The sequence below is a fragment of the Cryptomeria japonica genome, chromosome 4 (genome assembly GCF_030272615.1).
Source record: "Cryptomeria japonica chromosome 4, Sugi_1.0, whole genome shotgun sequence".
NCBI classification, from domain to species: domain Eukaryota; kingdom Viridiplantae; phylum Streptophyta; class Pinopsida; order Cupressales; family Cupressaceae; genus Cryptomeria; species Cryptomeria japonica.
This window is the reverse complement of record NC_081408.1, coordinates 354,323,816-354,342,467: the sequence shown is the minus strand read 5'-3', so window position 1 is coordinate 354,342,467 and position 18,652 is coordinate 354,323,816. Positions and strand designations below refer to the sequence as shown.

Below are 18,652 nucleotides of genomic sequence, written 5' to 3'. Positions count from 1 at the left end.
TCTCTTCATATGTCACAGTTTGTTGTGCTTCTTTCATCATTATTGCACATCTAAACATATTATATTATAACCTCTCTTTGTAATTTGTTACCAGTTGGGAATCTCATTTGATATTCATATATCTATCATTGAAGTTCTTGTTATTCAACTTTCTTTTGTTTTGTATGTTCTCCTTTTTGTACTTTCAGAGTACACAAAAATTCTATAAACCCCTATCATACGAGGGAGCTGTCCATCTCAAACGCAGAGGATGATTGTAGTTTCACCACAATCTCTCCAACTATTTACACAATTGTCATTGCTCTTTGGGCAAACACAGGGTTGGTTTTGGAGACAAAATCGCAGTGACAAATCTGTTTACCAACACTCTCATGCACAGAATACTCAGAAAGATTGTGTGGCATTTAGATTGTGTACCGCTGGTAGAATCAATGTCTGTATTGACTCTCCCATTGTTCAGTTGAGAGAATGCAAAATAGTTATATTAAAATACTTTACAGAGAGACGAATGGTTATAAGAATCTGTTTATGTTCCAAGGGCTTCAAGCCTTTAACTTACCTAATCATTGTTTTACCTGGAAGTTGAAGTACATGTGGACTTGATATTTCCAGGGACTTGTCTTGTAGTACATGTGGAGCCTGATCTAACAGTGTGCACTACACAATGCTTGAGTCTAACAAACTGTTAGGCAAGCAATAATGATAAAAATATTATGCATAAATGTTGAACAATGCAACACCTGAACGTACTGGAAGGCAAAAAGTTCTTCTACATTAGGTGCAAAAAATGCCTTTGAGTTACTGAACCAACCCTGAAGCATTTGTGCTCCTCATATCAAATTCAGTTGACAAAAAATCTAGCTCTTCCAAAGACAAACTCTACCACTTCCTGTCCCATTTCTATAAAAAGAAGTCCAGTAAGATGCAAGACAGTTGTCCTGCCATCTAGAAGTTGCTAACATCCAAGTTATTTTTTTAAAGCAAACAGATACAAAGAAATAGAAAGGGGTAATCCAAGTTATTTTTGCTAACATCTTTAGGATTACTTTTTTATTTGAAACTTTAGATTCGTGGAAAGGGAGGAAATGTGAAATTTTGTGAATTGCTAGTCCTCTTCACAAATTCCATCTTTCTAGCCTTTTTTATAAGAAAAAAAATCATTTAGCCTAAGCCTAAGTCTGCATTTAGAGAAATTTGCTGAACTGAGAAAAATATACATATGCTATGGACAAAAAAATAATTACATGGCTTGGTGGAATGTGTTTTCCACTTAAAAGGTCCAAAAGAACTGTGCCATAACTGTAACTGACACTCTCAGGTGTGACTCTTCCTGCAAAAATCATATGCACAATCCACATTAGAAAAAGTGAAATTTACATGCAAACTGCAAATGAAAACTGCAATTTTATCATACTGTTTCTTCAAAATAGAAGTGCAAAAGCATGGAAAAAAAAAAGGTTAGCATAAGAAAACATTTCAGTATGATCACAACAAAAACTTAACACTTCCATAGCTGAGAACCCAACAAGTGTAGACATTAGGAACCAAAAACATTGTGTGTGTGTGTGTGTGTGTGTGTGTGTGTGTGTGTGTGTGTGTGTGTGTGTGCGTGGGCGAAAATGAGCACTCAATCAAAACCCAAACAAGTTTGCAAGAGAGATTATTACTAAAACAGGAGATTTACATTTGAGAATATTCAGGTTTATAAATCAGTTATGCATGAAACGTGGGTGCACTGCAATTTCCTAAACAAAAACACCTTTGATGGCATGAACTATTAAACCTCATGACAACACAAAAACAAAACAGGATACAACTTACAGAAAAAAAAAAATTATACATGTTAAAGGAATTTGCAAGCCTAAATATTAAAAAGCATGAAAAACACATTTACATTCATCTAGGGTGTGCAGTTTTTAGTTCTTCACGTTAAAGGAATTTGCGAGCCTAAATATTAAAAAGCAAATTATCAATTCATGCTTCAATTGAGATGCAATTTTACATTGTTTTTTTGAGAAAAATAATTCTAGTGTCCAAATGTAAATATTTTATGTTTCAAAATAATTATGACTTTTTTATGGTTACAGTAAAGATATGGCTGCCAGAAATTCTGAGTTTTCAATAGATTTATCATTTAGTTAATAGTGCATCAGTGAAATTTTCCAGACCTAGCATAGGTAAGCCTTTGTACTTTATACATATTTTGCTTGTGTTTAATTTGTCGATGACATTAACATAATACAAGATCAGGAGAAACATATATTTCTTATTACTTTCAATGGGCAACAGCTGAGTAGATTTTGAAAAGCATTGGAAGCTATGGGAGAACATATCAAATACAAGATCATGAAATGGCATCATTTGTGCAGACATTCCTCTTTCCCCATTTCACCATTTCATGAGAACCATATATTATTTATTACTTTCAATGGGCAACAGCCGGGTAGATTTTGAAAAGCATTGGAAGTAATCGGAGAACATGTCAAACAACTACAAGGTAGATTTGTAGTCAGTTTTAAAATTGACTCTTCATCAAATCATATTTGCATGCATAATAAAGGTCATGAGTTCTGTGCATGTTCCTCAATTTAGTGTTTACTGTTTTATAATGTCAAATTTGTAACAAGAAGGGTCGTGAAGGCTTTGTGAGGGAACCACACAACCCCCCAAAATTACACAAAATTCACTAAAAAGTGGTTAAAGCATCTGAAAATGTATTAAAAATGTTTTCCATACAATTCCCAAATCAGGAAATGCAGAAAGAAAAATTTTCACAATACCAAACATGTTTCCATTTTTAAAACATTTCTAAGGCCAAAACCAACCGCTCCAGAGTTTCTTGCAACACAAATTCAATACCGAAATTTGTCGGCATCTTTCCCTTCTTAAAATGTTCAAGTATCAAATTCAAACAATCATATTTGATTCGCAAAGCCTTATCCCTTATTCAAACAAGGAATCAACTTTAATTGCATATTATTCCTCTATTCACATTTTCTAAATTATACAGCATTTTCTACCATCTTCAAGTTGTCATTAGTAAAGCAGCTGACAATAGAACTTGAAAACCAAATTCAGAAAACATAAGCTTGTGTTCATAGCAACCCACACTTCTTATACCAACCAACTCAAATCTAATAAATTCCCTCCCTATACATTGAAAGACTAAAAGAATACTAAGAATTTTTTGACATTAATAATTAATTTGGTAAACATTCACCAAGCTTTTGCCGTGGTACTAGATAAATTGATTTCCAGAATGGCAAAATCTAATAAATCTATTGCAAAAGAGCAAGCAGTTTCCCAGACATATCCACATAGAACTTGCCATATATTGACACTTAAGAATACTAAGAAATTTTTTAACATTAATATAACAAACTACCCTCACAAAGCTTTTGCCATGATACTAGACAAATTGATTTCCAAAATGGCCAAATCTAATAAATCCGTTGCAAAAAGGGCAAGCGGTTTCCCAGACATATCCACATAGAACTTGCCACCTATTGACACTTAGAGCCATCAACAAAGAAACAATTTTTACTAGCATAGAATTTATTGTAACTAAGTAGTATTTGGCAAAGTTTTCAATATTATTTGTCATTCTAGATGTAGTAATGATAAGCCATCAGAAAAGAGATAAAAGCCATGGAGATTTGATTATTTATGAGAGGTTTGCTTGCTGGGCCACACAAACAATTTAGTATTGAGCCATGTTTCAAGCCAAAATATTGTCATTTCTCATTTTGTAATGTCCCCCCCTTCTCACATGTAAGCAAAATTGTACCCATTAGCTTATTTCCTTGGGGAAAGGGATGCACTGAGCTAAGTTTTCTAAGCATAATGATCATGTGAACACTAAAGCAAGAATACTACTCTCTACTTAACTACAACACCAATAGAGCAAAAGGCATGTAAACAAATGACAAAAAGCAATAAACTTTTTATCTCACAAACATTTGTTGACCTAAATGGCATGCTCAAGATGATTGGTCGATTGTTGAAGTTGAATGTAATTACTCGATTCAATAGTATAACCTTGTTGAATTGCAGTTCCTCTTCTTGAAAATGGTTTGTGTATTGGTCAATTCTTAGATTTTGATGGATGGATGAGATTAGATATTGTGTGATGGAGAGATGGGGTCAATCCATATGTAGAGTAGAATGAGAGGATGACAAGAAATGAGATAGTCTTGGTGTGATGTCGATGGAAATGCAGGAATGCATTTTGGGTGTCTACAGCTGATATAGCTCTTTTAGATGTTAAAAAAGCATATAATAAGATTGAGTGGCCTTTTACTCTACTGATGTTTAAGGTTCTAGAGTTTGGAGATTTCTTTTTGTAGGATGATCAATATTTTGATTAGAAATGCCTCTACACAGATCTACATCAATGGTGATTTGTCTGATTCTTTTCCTCTTCATAGCTCAATCAGGCAAGGATTACCCGTTACCCCTTATTTATTTCTTGTTGCTACTAAAGCTATGCAATATTTGCTTAGGGATTTGAATTTAGGGATTTGAATTTTGCCTTTCAATGCCTATGTTGTAGAGCTCCAATTTGCAGATGATACTATGACTTTTGTTGAAATGGATGAGGAAAAACTTTTAGTGTTGGATGATAGATTGGGATTGTATTATATTGCCTCTAAATCTAAGATTTATGTTTGTAAATCTAGCATTTTAAGATGAAATTTTTATTATCATAAATGGCTTTTGGATAGATGTTAGATTTGTCATGGACCTAATGAGATTGATATCTTGAAGAGGTTTGGAATGTTAGATCGCAAGTCCATGCCTACTCCGATGGAAACTAATTTGAAGAAATTGAGGGAAGTTGCAGCTAGTTCAGATCTTGTGGATCCTACCATGTGCAAGAAGTTGATTGGATCCTTGATGTATCTAGTTAACACTAGACCGGATATTTGCTATGCTATGAGTGCACTTAGTCAGTTCATGTGTGAACCGATACAGATACATCTAGTTGCAGCCAAGCACATCTTGAGATACTTGCGTGGCATGGTTGGATATGAATTGAAGTACTCTCCTCCAACACAGTTCTAAACATGGAAGGTTATTCAGATTCTGATTGGGCAGGAAGTGTCACTAATCGCAAGAGCACTTATGGAGTTTGCTTCAGCTTGGGATCCGCCATGATTTCCTAGTGTAGCAAGAAACAATCTTTAAGGCATTGAGTACTGCAGAAGCAGAATACATTGCAGCATGTGTGGCAACTCGCGAAGCAGTGTGGCTTCGGAAGCTCCTTGCAAGATTGTTCGGACAATCGTTGGAGCCTACTATCATTCATTGTGATAACCAAAGTTGTGTGAAGCTTTTGATTAATCCAGTATTCCATGACAGATCAAAACATGTTGAGATTCAGTACCCACTACATCAAGGATATGGTACAGAGGAATGTTGTTCAGCTGAGATACATTTGCATTGAGGAGCAGAAAACCGGCATTCTCACCAAGATCCTTGCCAAAGTGAAGTTTAAGCATTTTCGAGACAAGCTTGGAGTAGTGGAGAATGAAACCCTTGTTGAGAGGGAGTATCAACACCAGTGATACATTGAGATGTATCTTCCACCCTCTACAAGTAGGCATGGTGGTAATGCACTCTTCTCCGGGAGAAGTTTGAGGTGAAAGCCCTCTTCCACCCTCTGCGAGTAGGCATGGTGGATCCACCCTCTGCAAGTAGGCATGGTGGATGTCATGGAAGAAATTCCTTGATTTAGCACTTGTGTTTATTCCCCCTTTGGGAGTAGCTATGGTAAACGTCATGTTGAGATGACGACATCACAATTGTGTGATGGGCACTTGTGTTCATTTGTTTTTCCATCCATGGGTGTAGCCATGATGGATCGACCCTCTAGGAGTAGCCATGGTGGTTGTCACTATGTGACTCAGATCTTGCGAAGGTCTCCTCCCTAGCTAAGAGGGAGTGTTAATGTTGTAGCTAGGTCGGATCCCTTCTAGGGCCGACCTAGCACATTTAGGTAACTAATTGGCCCTAGCCTTAGTCATGTCCCATATGCAATAATCTAAATGTAACGTGTTGAGGCTGGGTGCTAAACACAAGTTTTGTATTGTAATTAATTTGCTCTCCATGTAAAGACGACCTAAGGTGAATTGGAAGGCTAAAGTCACATATATATATGTAAAGTCAATCTCATTGTAAACAAAATTCAGTGAACACATTCATACAGCAAATTCATCTATGATCAGCGAATATCTTCCTTCAGCAGCAGGATTTGGCGAATCATTCTTTAGTGACAGCGAATCATCTTTGGAGGCAGCAAATTATTCTTGAAGGCAGCGAACATCATCCTAGGACAGCGAACTATCCTTGAAGGTAGCGAACTTCACCCTAAGAGCAGCGAACTTCATCTCTGAGACAGCAAACCTTCTTGTGACAGCGAACATCATATTCTTGAAGATAAGTTCATCATTATGTTCGCCCTAGGTTGAAGATATTATCCTACTGTGCATAATTTGCTGACTGCTTCAAGTGTTGAAGTATATTGTATAACTATAGATACTTCTGATTATTGCATAATAAGATCTGAGATTTATAGCTGGGTTTTTCACCTCCAAGAGGGAGGTTTTCCCAGGGTATTCTTGGTGTTCCTTGTGCACATTGATTTGTTTTCTGTTATTACTATCTAAATTGCTACAGTCTGATCCAAAATTAACAAGGGGAACCTCTCTCTCGCATATCGTATTTGGCGGACTCATGTGTTATTTCTTTATGTTAACACTATATCTCTGTGAAATACAAATGCATATGAACTGAGTACATAGTTTAATCTGTTTGTTCTGGTTTATATAAAAGAAAAGATATTAATCTCTGCTTCTGCATTGTAATATAATTCATATGTTGAAATGCTACAAGAGCATAGATTACCAGTGATTACAACAAGATCATAACATGTTTAGTAATATAATAGAATCATGGGAATACTACTTTCTTTGAGGCTGAGTACGGCAATCTTATGATCAGACTTCTAAAGAAAAGATCCTCAAATGGATAGAACAGAGATATTGTGAAAGAAATTCTCTGTCTCTATGAGCAATAGCACCCAAGAACTACACAAAGCTTTAATGGCATTCAACCAATGGAGAATCATATTCCACGGATGGTCAGGAAGACCCGGATTGACTGGAGTTAATAATGCTATCCAAATAATGAATCTGTCTTAAATAAGTCAACAATAGAAAAATGAATTTTAATACTCAATCTAAGTAACAACCTCTCAATATTTCATGCAAATACAATAGTATGCTTTAGTATTCGAATGTGCAGTGAATCAATGAAATTTGTTTGCATATCTGAACATGAATATGGTATGTATGAATCCTAAATGAATAGATTTTCACCAACTGTTAAGACTTCTAGTTATAATTTAGCATAAGGGTAGTTGGGAGTCCAAGTTCAGCTGAAAGGAATGGCTACCAAATAACTGTTATAACCATAACTGATCATGAAATGAATACCTCTCATGGAACTGATGTTTGTTATTGTCAGTAGACAAAGATGGTTAGTCACAAAGTAAAGGAAACCATATTAAACGAATTGAACAAGTCGAGTAAGGGTGGTGAATACTGACAGCACGTTAATCATGCTTGCAACTTTTAAACCTTGGCCAAGGTGGCAAAGTGCTTTGCATGCGACCGTCAGTTCACATGAATCAGATACGCTCCCTGGTCAGAAAGTCGCACCATTTAGGAGGTACTTATAGTGTGTGACCGACTAGAGTTGTGTAGGTTCTAAACAACAGGTTCAGATGCCAAGATGACAATTAGACCTAGTCCCTTGTTTGCACCCTCGTGAAGGGTAGGGCCACTTTCAAATTATTATTATTTTTAAAAAGAAATATTATAATTTTTAAATTGCAAATGCCCTCCAAAAAGATATAAAAGCAGATGTTGGGGCTCATTTGTGGATATGTTGAAGATTGCTTATGTTGTTATGTTGTTGGATTGAACCTATGTGTTCTTCCTAAATCATTTGAGAATGAAAACCCTCATTTGATTCCTATTTTGGATTTGAAAGATAATCCCTAGCTAGATTGGGTGTGATTTCATTCACGAATCACCATTGAGCTTCAAGCAAAGTTTTCAATTTTGGATTTTATTGTTGGAGATATATGATGTCTTCTAATAGCAGATATTTTTGGAAGTGTTTGTCCAACATTTAGCAGAGTTGTTGCAAATATGATCAAGATGCAAGAGAGTGGGGTTGGGTTCATCTAGGATGAATCTAAGCAGGATCCAAGTGAACCTAGGCAATCCTAGGGCAAATCCATCCATTTCTCAGCCTTTTTTTAATTTTCCACCTTTTACGTTACGTTTTAACAAATATGAAAATGGTGTGCCATGAGGGTCTATGCCGTTTTGAAGGTCTTCTTTTGGAAACACGCCAGGGTGCTACCCCTTGACCCCAGTAGATGCACTACCTCCAAACCCCCATGAAGCTATTGGATATGGAGCCAAAGCAAACTGACTTTTGGCTGCTTTTTACTTTCTTAGATGTTACACCTCAGTTTTAAAAGTGGGCACAATTTCAGTGTGAGTAGATAAGGCACTGCTTGTGGTTCTTCAAATGTTCCTACATCATCTATCGTCAAAGATGATGCTAGTGTTGATGAATTAGAAAATCCTGATGACACTGAAAATTGATTATTGAACTTGATATTATTATTATTTTAATATTGAACTTGAAGTTTGAACAATGAATATTTTATACTATTTATCATTTATGTTTTAAATGGCATTAGAGTTTATGGTCGTTTTGTTGATTATTTTATGCTATGTGGTATTCTAAACTTAATTCTTGTTTTTAGTCTGCAAAGATATATATTTATGATTTTTACATGTTTTTTTGTATGGACAAACCCAAAACAAACCCTGCACACAAAAAACTATGTTGGATCCTCACACCTGAACCAAGATTTACACCAAAATTGGTAACAAAGGTATTTTATTGTCAAGTGCTAGGCATCCTACACTGAAACCCCTAACTACAAAAATTGTATATGTGAAAAGAACCTAAATAAGTTATAATGACCATTCCAAAGATCAAATCAACTTTCCTTATTACTTTATTTCAATAAATACTAGCAATATACATTTTTCTCATCATATTGAACATATGATAATGACGGACATTCTCTGAACCATGCTGATCTACAACATCAGTTCATTGGTAGATGTATTTTATAATAGCATTTACAATTGCAATAACTTATTGCAATCTACAGCTTCATTTGTCTAGAGAACCAGGCTCATACTTTTTTCTTGTTTGTAAGTACATATATGATTTAACCTTTTCTTTCAGCAAAGTTTAACATGAATAAATAGTTAGGAGCTGAATCTAAAAATGCCATGCTTTTGAACAAAAAATCTAATCCCATGCAAATTTTAAACACAATTCCACCACTTTTAATTCAATATTCTTAAGTTCATTCTAACCGTTTATGATCAATAGAAGCTATAAGAATAATGAAGAAATGAGATGATGCTGAGCAAAGAATTTCCTATAATATTTATACAGTGAATTAAAGAAAATGACTCATAAATAAAAGATTACCGGTTCTCAAATATTCTGGAGGTGTGTACGCAAGATTCGTGCTGTAACTCTTTCCATCTCTGCTATTTTTCATAAGGCCAAAGCATGAAAGTCGAGGATCCCCTTCCTGATAATACAAAGGTGAAAAGTTGATTAACAGAAATACCTACAACAACATTATGGCATCTAGTGTAGAATTCCTAATGTCCCATAAACTGTCAAGAAATGTCAGTACATGCTCTCATTCACTACTTTTTCTCTACCCTAGCATTATGAAGATGCGAGATCATAAAATGTATGTGTGTCTGTTGGGAGCAGGAGGTGGGGGAATTAAAAGAAACTTCACTCATTTACAAAAGAAACTTCACTCAATCTAAAGACAGGTGCTAAAATAGAGGATCATGCACGTAAATATTGTACAAACAAATCGCTGTTTCAAACAATGTTTGGATAACCTGTTAGGGCTTAAATTATGAAGAAGATTCCAGAGACTGTAACTGGATCTTAACTGTATGATGCATGTTACAAAATTTCACTGAGGATGGTTCAAATTTGGGGGATATCATCCGCACTGTTATAAAGAGGATCCCTCTAAGCCATATACAGAAAGAAGGAACCATCTTTCAAAAATATCATTGTACAACTAAATCACTGTTTGAAATAGAGTTTGGATGACCTATTATGGCTTTAACTTTGAGGAAGAGACTATCAGCAGATTTTACTCATTAGGCATGTTACTGAGTTTCATGGAGGATAATATAAATTTGGGGGATACCATCCCTACAGTCATGAAGAGGATTCCTCTGGGTCAAGTACAGAAATAAGGAACCGTCTTTCACAAATATCAGACAATATGAGTAAATCAGGAATTTGAAAAGTTAAATGACAATGCTCCCACAGACTAATAGCGATATTATTTTGTTATGATTTTAAAGTAGTGAAACATGGGGCTCAGATCCTAACACACATTTACTCCCTGCCCATCTTCAAAACATCACTTGGAAACTATACACAAGCCATCGGCAAGATGGTCTGAACCAGGGATTCACAATTAGGAGATCATACCAAAAAACACTTAACAATCACCCTTTAGAGATAAGGATAAAAGCCCAAAAAGTCACCTCTGGAAACCTTGAGAAGATCCAGGACCTACCAATAGAATTTAGAAGCAATGGCTTCGCACTTATGACAATTAGAATCATTAATCTCAGATTAACAAGTTGAGAATTGAAATCATTATACCATTTTCTACAAATAAAAGAGAGAATTGAAGAGAACTTCAAAAAAGAATGAAAGATAATTGAGAGGCTGTAGATACTCTCAAGTTTGCCCCTTGAGACCCGACTTCCATGATACTAGAAAGTCTGTATGTTCAGCAACATTTAAGCATATTGCCATATTAGGAGGATAATTCTGAATTTTGCTTGAGCAGTCCCATTGACATAACAAGAGAAGCTCTAAAAATTGCTTCTTATACTTTCTATTGGTCAGATAAATTCTTCCAGATATATCCTTGATTTGTATCATTATCATTGACACTCATTGTACTCTCATTTGTATAGGGAGATAGATCGGACTAGAATATTAACTGCACATTATAAAATGGAAGATACAAATATTCACATATTGAATAAAAGTGAAGAAAAAGATATAACTAAATATAAGAAAGAGGATAATCAAATAAAAATGTAGGGTACAAGCAACACAACTGTTAAGTGGTCACTAAACAACCACCTTTAGAACCAGCAAACTACTATTTAGATTTATAAAATGCCATTCCATTTTGCAAATGTTTTGTTCTCAGACCACAGGCAGAAGACAGAGACAAGATAATGATTAGTTTTGACAATAATCAAGCATTATATTGAGATCAATACACCTGAAATCCATCTTTATAGGCATTGACAGCTTGAATAAACTTATGCGTTTGAATTTTGTAACCCAAGAACTGTAGACTTAGAGGTCCATGATTGTAGTTTTTAAATTAAAATCTATATAACTTTGTCATCAGAATTGGTATTTTGAGTGTATTTGGGATGGCAATAGCACTAAATTTTAGGTGTTACTTCAAATTCATTAATAGAATTTTTTACTTTTTTGAAAGTCATCTTCATCTAATTGAAAAGTGCCAATATTTTGATGTCACCATTTTATTGGTCATGATTTTCCCTTTTCCTTGAAAACGGCTCAAAATATTTTACAAAAGCCAAGCCCAGGGCTAGCCATAGGGGTCAGCTGAAATGACAGCTGTTGCACTAAATAGCACAACATCAGCATACAAAAAAAAGATGCCCAGCGTACAGTTCAAAGTGATAGACTAGCTAGATTCAAAAGCATTTAGAAACATGCATAACTGGTTAAATTTCATCAGTTTAAACTTATGTGAGAGAGACTTGATCGTTAGTTCCGATTTCAATGGCTAATTGAAGGTCTTTACTTTATATTGCCTTATTAAACAACATCGGTAGATCTTAAACTGTCAACAAAATAAATTTCTTGTTTTTGCAGACCCTTCTTTTTCATCTTAAAACATTCAACTTAATCAAGAAAAAATTGAGTGTGGTTGGTGGTTACAAAGTCTTTTGAGAAAGAGGTTCAATCATTAGTTTTGATTTTAATGACCATATTGAGTTATCTATTTTGAAATTTTGAATTGGTTCCACCATCTCTTCCTGCCTCCCTCTTTATCTCCCTTCCAGCCAAGGATACTGAGTGCAGATGCTAAGTGGCATCAACAGAAGAACTACCCCCATCATGGCATCTAAGCTGAAATCTACTTCTCAAGGCGAATTTAACAAATGAAAGAAAATTTGATCTGTCATGGTAGAGAAAGCTATTTCTTACATTCTCCAATTGCACTCCACTCAAAATAGGATCCAATTGAAATTGCCAATACTAACATATATCTAAAATGCCCAATAAACTAAAGTCAACTCTCCTTCAAGCTTAAGGGGCATAAGATTATTCCAAAATTTGACTGTCCTTGGCCAAGAGTATTTCCGCAAAGCCCTCAGTTTGCACTCCCAACCAATTCTCAATCTCTAAAAGTTCATTATCAATAAGATCACAAGTTGCATTCTCATCATATTGCAAGGCCCCTCTAATCGAGGTGGCAAACTATCTTGCATTGTTGATAATTCCAGCAAAAAATTTCTGCAACAGTGATGGCAGTCTCATATGGTGCACAAGCCTATCCATTTTCTTCACAGCTTCCCTCGTTATTAGTTTGGTAAGATGCTTCATTGCGTCTCACTCTACAAATCTAAGTGAGCACCTGAGACTGACAAGGACTGTACCAAGCATGGCCTTCCAATTTCTTCCATTTGTCAGCTCCTCCAAACCAAACCCTTTACCCCGCACTCTCCATGCAAGCCAATTCATGCTTGATTGGTCTTCAAACAGATCCTACATGCTCAAATATTGAGATCCCTATGGCATATAGCCATAATGGGGAATCTCCATAATCTCTTTAGTTCATCATAAGTTACACAGGATTGCTTTTATTACAATGAGCCATTGCAAACTGTAGAAGCTTAACACTATAATATGCTATTGTGAGCAGTGATAAGTGGATCTAAATGCCTTTGTCTTGACATATCAAGATGGGTTTACCTTGATATTATTTGGTTTGTGCGTGTACCAATGCTTCGTTGTTCATGGGTTGGTCAAGAAGCCAGGTGTAGTAGTAACCACAGACAACAATCAGTTAGGAAAGGAAATGAGAATTGATAATGTGTAGCCAAAAGCACATTGAAAAGTGGCAGTATGATACACAAATGTGTATGTGGTTCTTATAACCTAGCAAGTGTTGTCACAGATGGTATGCAAAAGGGTTGACCAGAGAACAAATACTCACTAGCAAACAGAAGCAGCATGTGTAATTATGGTACACAATCTCTGTCAATGTGATACATGATTTTCAAATCAGGAAAACTCCCATAGAACACTGAAACAACAGGATATGTTACCAAAAAATGGATGAATGCCGCAATAAAAGAAGATAGGAAAACATGTTTGAATAATGCAATGAAGGGAAAAGAACATAAGCTGACATGTGTAGATTTGCAATACAAAGGGTACTAATAAATACTTAAGGAGGCATGCAGTTGCAGTGAGACGGACACTTCAATTGCATGGATAGATCAGAATGTGCAGTTGTGGTTGAGGCTCTGTTCAAAAAGGGGAAGGAGAAGAACTTCTGTAGAGTTTGGGCTGTGGGAAATATATAGAGACAAGAAGGTTCAACTTGTATTCCAATTGTTGTATTTCCCTAAGAGATTAAGAATGTTAATTTATGTTCATTGTGCATTATGAAATTGAATTCTGTGAGTAGTCATCAGTATGCCTTTTGTTAAGACATGTAAGAGAGACTGTGTGGGTGTTGTGTGCATTATTATTGAAATAGGGTGATAAATCTCAAGTATAATTGCATGCAAGGTGGTAGCTTGAGCTAGTGAGAGGTAAAAAAAGATTCATTTTGAACTTGGAAAATCATGAGCAACAGTGGTTACAATTAGAAATAATGGTTAAATGTAACAGAAACTAATTCAACCTTTAGTTACTTGAAACCACTCTCTAGAAACCTCTTAATTCTAATCCTACATCATCACATCCAAGACTCCTAGCAAACTACGTATCAAGCCAGGGTTGAAGGGACCACATTCCAAGGCCTGAGGAGACCATCATCTCCTCACATAACTTCAATACATCAAGCTCAACGGTTAATCACAACCTCAAAGAAGCTGTTGCTCAAGAACTTGCTTAAATCTGGGAGGATCTCGAAGGTTTCATCAAGTACCATGTCTGACATACAATATCCAAAAACATTTTTCCATCAAAGAAAGAAGATGGATGTTAACTCAAGTTAGATATCCCTCCAAAGGTCTCTTTTTCCATTGAAGAATGGCAAGCCAATTTATAACCGCTCAAGGAACAAGACATGATCTGCCAGCTCAAGGGAACTTTCACTATACCCATCCTTTTGGGCTCTTATCCTGTTACAATGTAGTCCTTTCTCTTTAATACGGATTTTGTAATATGTAGTTTTTTTGGAATAATATATATTATTGTTTTTGTGAGATTGACAAAGTAAAAACTACTAGTATGTGTCCCTACTCAAAGGCATAAATTCGATACCTCCTCAGTAGCATTTTCTGCCTCCAATAGATAGATACTGTACAGCTTCCTCTCACTTAAAAACTCTACCAATTATAGAGTGGAGAATTGACTAGGCTGGACTTATGAACAATTGAGTTGTGAGTAGTCATTACCATAGTTTCAAAAATCATAGGGTACTCATGAGTCCAAACCCACAGAATCAAAATGATACTTGCCAAGTCCACGTCTTGGACTCACCTAGACAGATACAGGGCTGCAGATTCAGAAGGCAGCCTAGCCAGAGCACGAATGTTAAGTAAATGTATCTTAGTCCTTTTAAAACCCTATATGACCTGCATTCAATTTCGCATAGAACTTCATCTCTCATTTGAGCAATTAAAACTGATTTAAGGTCATTGTGACAGCACTTTTTTTGCATTTTTAAAAGTTCTAGAAAAAAAAATCGTTTTTCTTTTTCAAACTTTTCCAAATTTCTTTTCATTTCTGAATTCTTCCCTTATATCTTTATTCATGTTTCCCATATGTTAAAATGTAGAATTTATGTATTTAAGTTTTCATTTTTCTTATTTTTCAAAAGCACAGTTCAGCAATTTTTTTCTTATCCATCCAATTGCGTCAACAAGAGGAAGCCAAAGGCTTGGCAAAAAGGACACCAATTGGAGGCAGAGTGTCCTAGGACCATCCTCAAGAACAGTTATTTGCGACTTTTGTGAATTTACAATAAGTGGAGACATTAATTGCCTCAAATTTATAGATTGTCCATGACATGAAATTGTGTCTAACCATTGAGTCATTGACAAATAAATAGGATTGACATTATTAATAAAGGAAATAAGTTCCATGGGAAATAAGGATGAGGACATACACAGTCATAGCAATGGTGATGAATCTCAACATGATGCAAGAATCATACGTAGATATGAGAGAGAATGTGGGATCAAATTGTGGTCCATGGATTCACAACACATCCACTTCATCAAGCTCCAACAAAGCCCAATCAAAGTGTTTCTTTTCTTCCACAGAACACACTAGAATCACAACATTCCCTTGAAAGTATGAGTTGGAAAAAGGTCATGCATTAGGAACTACACAAAACATGTGCACACTTTTGGAAATACAACATTTGTTTCAAAATGGCAAGAAGCCCATATTGCAAGAAGTTGATCACAACCTTGAAGTTGTAAGGAAACATTAAAACACCTGCCCCACATGACATAAGTGAGTTTAGTAATTACTCTAGAAAGCAATGGTGAATGCTCAGACAATTGTGTGAGAACAAAAGATTCATTGGCTTAGATGTATAGATGCACCTTGCTATCAAATGACTGGATGAATGGAAGGAACCGTACACTCATCAAATTTCTAGTGGCTTCCTTTGATGAGATGATGTTCTTGAGGTCCATTAACACCTCAAAGAAAGCCAAGAATGTAGAGATTTCGAGTCCAATGTTAGAGAAGATTGTGTTAGAGGTTGGTATAGAAAATGAGGACTAAGTTGTAACAATAACAACTAATGCAGCAACATATGTGGTGGCAAGGAGACTAGAGAGGCACTCAACACTTTTTTTTCACCTTTGTTTTGCTCATTGCTTTAATTTTCTATTAAAGACACAAGCAAACTTGATTGGGTGAAGTCTATGGTAGAAGTACCAAGAATATCACCAAATACATCAAAAATAAGTTATGGGTACTTACTTTGATGAGAGATTGCATCAAGGGCAAGGAGGTTGTGTGATCAAGTGTGACCTGGTTTATTACTAACTTCCTCCAATGAAACCACCAAGGAAACTTTTAGAACATTACCCAATACATTTACAATCACCCTTGGGTACTTACCCTAATTAGAAATCGCACCAAGAGGAAAGAGATTGTGCAAGCGAGTGCTAGATAGTGTAACTAACTTTCTCACCTTGCAAATCATTTATAAAACTTTAACATCATTGATGCAAATGTTTGTGAGCCAACAATGGTTGGATTCTTTTTATTCAAAGAAGACTAATGGAAAAATGGTCACAAAGACAATTTTTTATTTATTTGCAAAGAGCACCAATGAACAAGGTAACTTCAAGCTTCTATCTAAATTTTCAATTCTAAATACAAGATATTGTTCAATTTTTTTAATTTTTACTTTTAATTACAGTTTTAATTTGTTTGTAGGCATCTTACCCTTTAGTAAAGGTACTGCACTTAGTTGATGGGTAGCAAAACTCAATGGGGTACATTGATGAGGCCATTCAAAACTATCACAAGGGAGATGGAATAAGATTTGACTCCATTTAGAATATTATCAATTGGAAGTAGAAGAACAACTCCACCAACCCATTCATGCAAAGGGGTGCTATTTCAACCCAACTTCTCTTTGCATATAACTTCAAGGATGTTTATGGGGAGGTTGTGTTGGTTGAAAATTTTGTACACTTGGGGAAATATACAAAATTGTGGTTTCAACCACAGTGTGTGAGTAACACTCTCCTAATTAAGGGAAGGCTCCCCCTATCTATCTAAAACTAAAACTAAAATAGGATAGAACACCAGTCTTTCTTCTTTTTTCAAGAAAGCCAATATCCTTTTCTCTTCACAGAAAAGTGATAGCAATTTAACATAAAACAGCTGTAACAACTTTTTGAAATGAAATGTGAGAAAGGAAATAAAGTTTCCTGAAAGTTCAAAGACTTCTGCCACTTCCTTCGGCACGGGACAGCAATATCAAGCTCAAAGTCTTGGTTAAGTGAAGTCCTATCTACCCTTTTCTATTCTAATGATATCAAGAACAAATTATGGCAACACAAAGTCTAAAATAACTTATTTCTTTCTACACAAGACAGCAAGAACTAGTGTGAGCTCAAAGTTTCACAGCTATTTCTTATTATAAAATCTATTTCTAATCTCTCTTAAGAACGAGTGTAAGCACAAAGTCTTACAACTTTTCTCAATAGAACTTCTATTTTAACTAAATTAATCTCCAATACTTGCAACACAAAGTCTGCAAATCAAATTTGATAAAGCCCTTTAAGAAACACTTGAAAGAAAGGTAATGTTGAACATAAACTCAAGAATATAGCACAAAGTCTCAATACTTGAGTAATTTTCTTCTATTCCTTTCAATCCTTCAATTTACACATAAAAGATCAAAGACTTGTTTGTTGCAAATTTGGCAGAGTTTTTGCTTACTTTCCAAAAGATAAAAAATACAATAGACCCCCTCAAGTATTTATAGGAGAGAAGTCATGAGAAAAAGGTGGGAGAATCCCAACTAACTTGAGAAATTCTCTCAACCACCAAGACTTATTCAATAACTAACTATGATTTATTCAAACTTACAAGTCATGTTCTAAATCAACTTGTAACTTGTCTACTTGTAATTACAAAAACGCAAGTAATGACTTAACTTGCAATTTTACAAAAATGTTGTTTTTTTTTTTACAAGTACACATGTCAAAAGAGAAACTACAACTAAAAAGATTACAATTTTGAAAATGCAACTAAGTGTTGAAAAACACTTAAGTTGCAGCATGAGAAGACATGAATCCTTCGAACTTCTGGACGATCATTTGCAGTTCATCAGGATTCGGTTCATTGGTATTCCTTGCCACGATCATGGTTTTCACAATAACATCGCTGCAACGAAGAATTGTGGCATTATTTCTTCTCGAAGACTGGATTTCCTGCAAGGAGACTTGATAAGTCACTAAGGCTTGAATGGATGCAACTGAAAATGGTTCACTTTTCCACTCATCGCGAATCTTCAACTGTAGATTTAAAAGAACCCTTTCTTCTGCCAATAATTCCCCATCATGATCCATGATGTTGCAAGAAGTTTTCTCACAATGAGAAATCATATCCTGAAAAACTTCCATTCACAGCCTCATAGCATCATCAATGTCTTCAATAAGTGACTTGAGAACAAGGGCTTTGTTCTCCAAGAGCTCCTAAAATTCTAAGTACACAACCCTTGAAGGAATTG

At 35.4% G+C, this 18,652-nt stretch overlaps 1 protein-coding gene across 3 annotated transcripts in view; it reads right to left on the bottom strand.

The window, feature by feature from the left end:
* LOC131063641 (serine/threonine-protein kinase BSK1) overlaps positions 1-18,652 on the bottom strand; it is a 96,090-nt gene that overhangs the window by 56,123 nt on the left and 21,315 nt on the right. For all 3 annotated transcript variants that reach the window (XM_057997535.2, XM_057997536.2, XM_057997534.2), the window contains 2 exons: positions 9,592-9,697; positions 1,245-1,330 (listed from right to left, as the gene is read on the bottom strand). In XM_057997535.2, the coding sequence (XP_057853518.1) occupies positions 1,245-1,330; positions 9,592-9,697 (192 nt within the window). The remainder of the gene's footprint in view (positions 1-1,244; positions 1,331-9,591; positions 9,698-18,652) is intronic.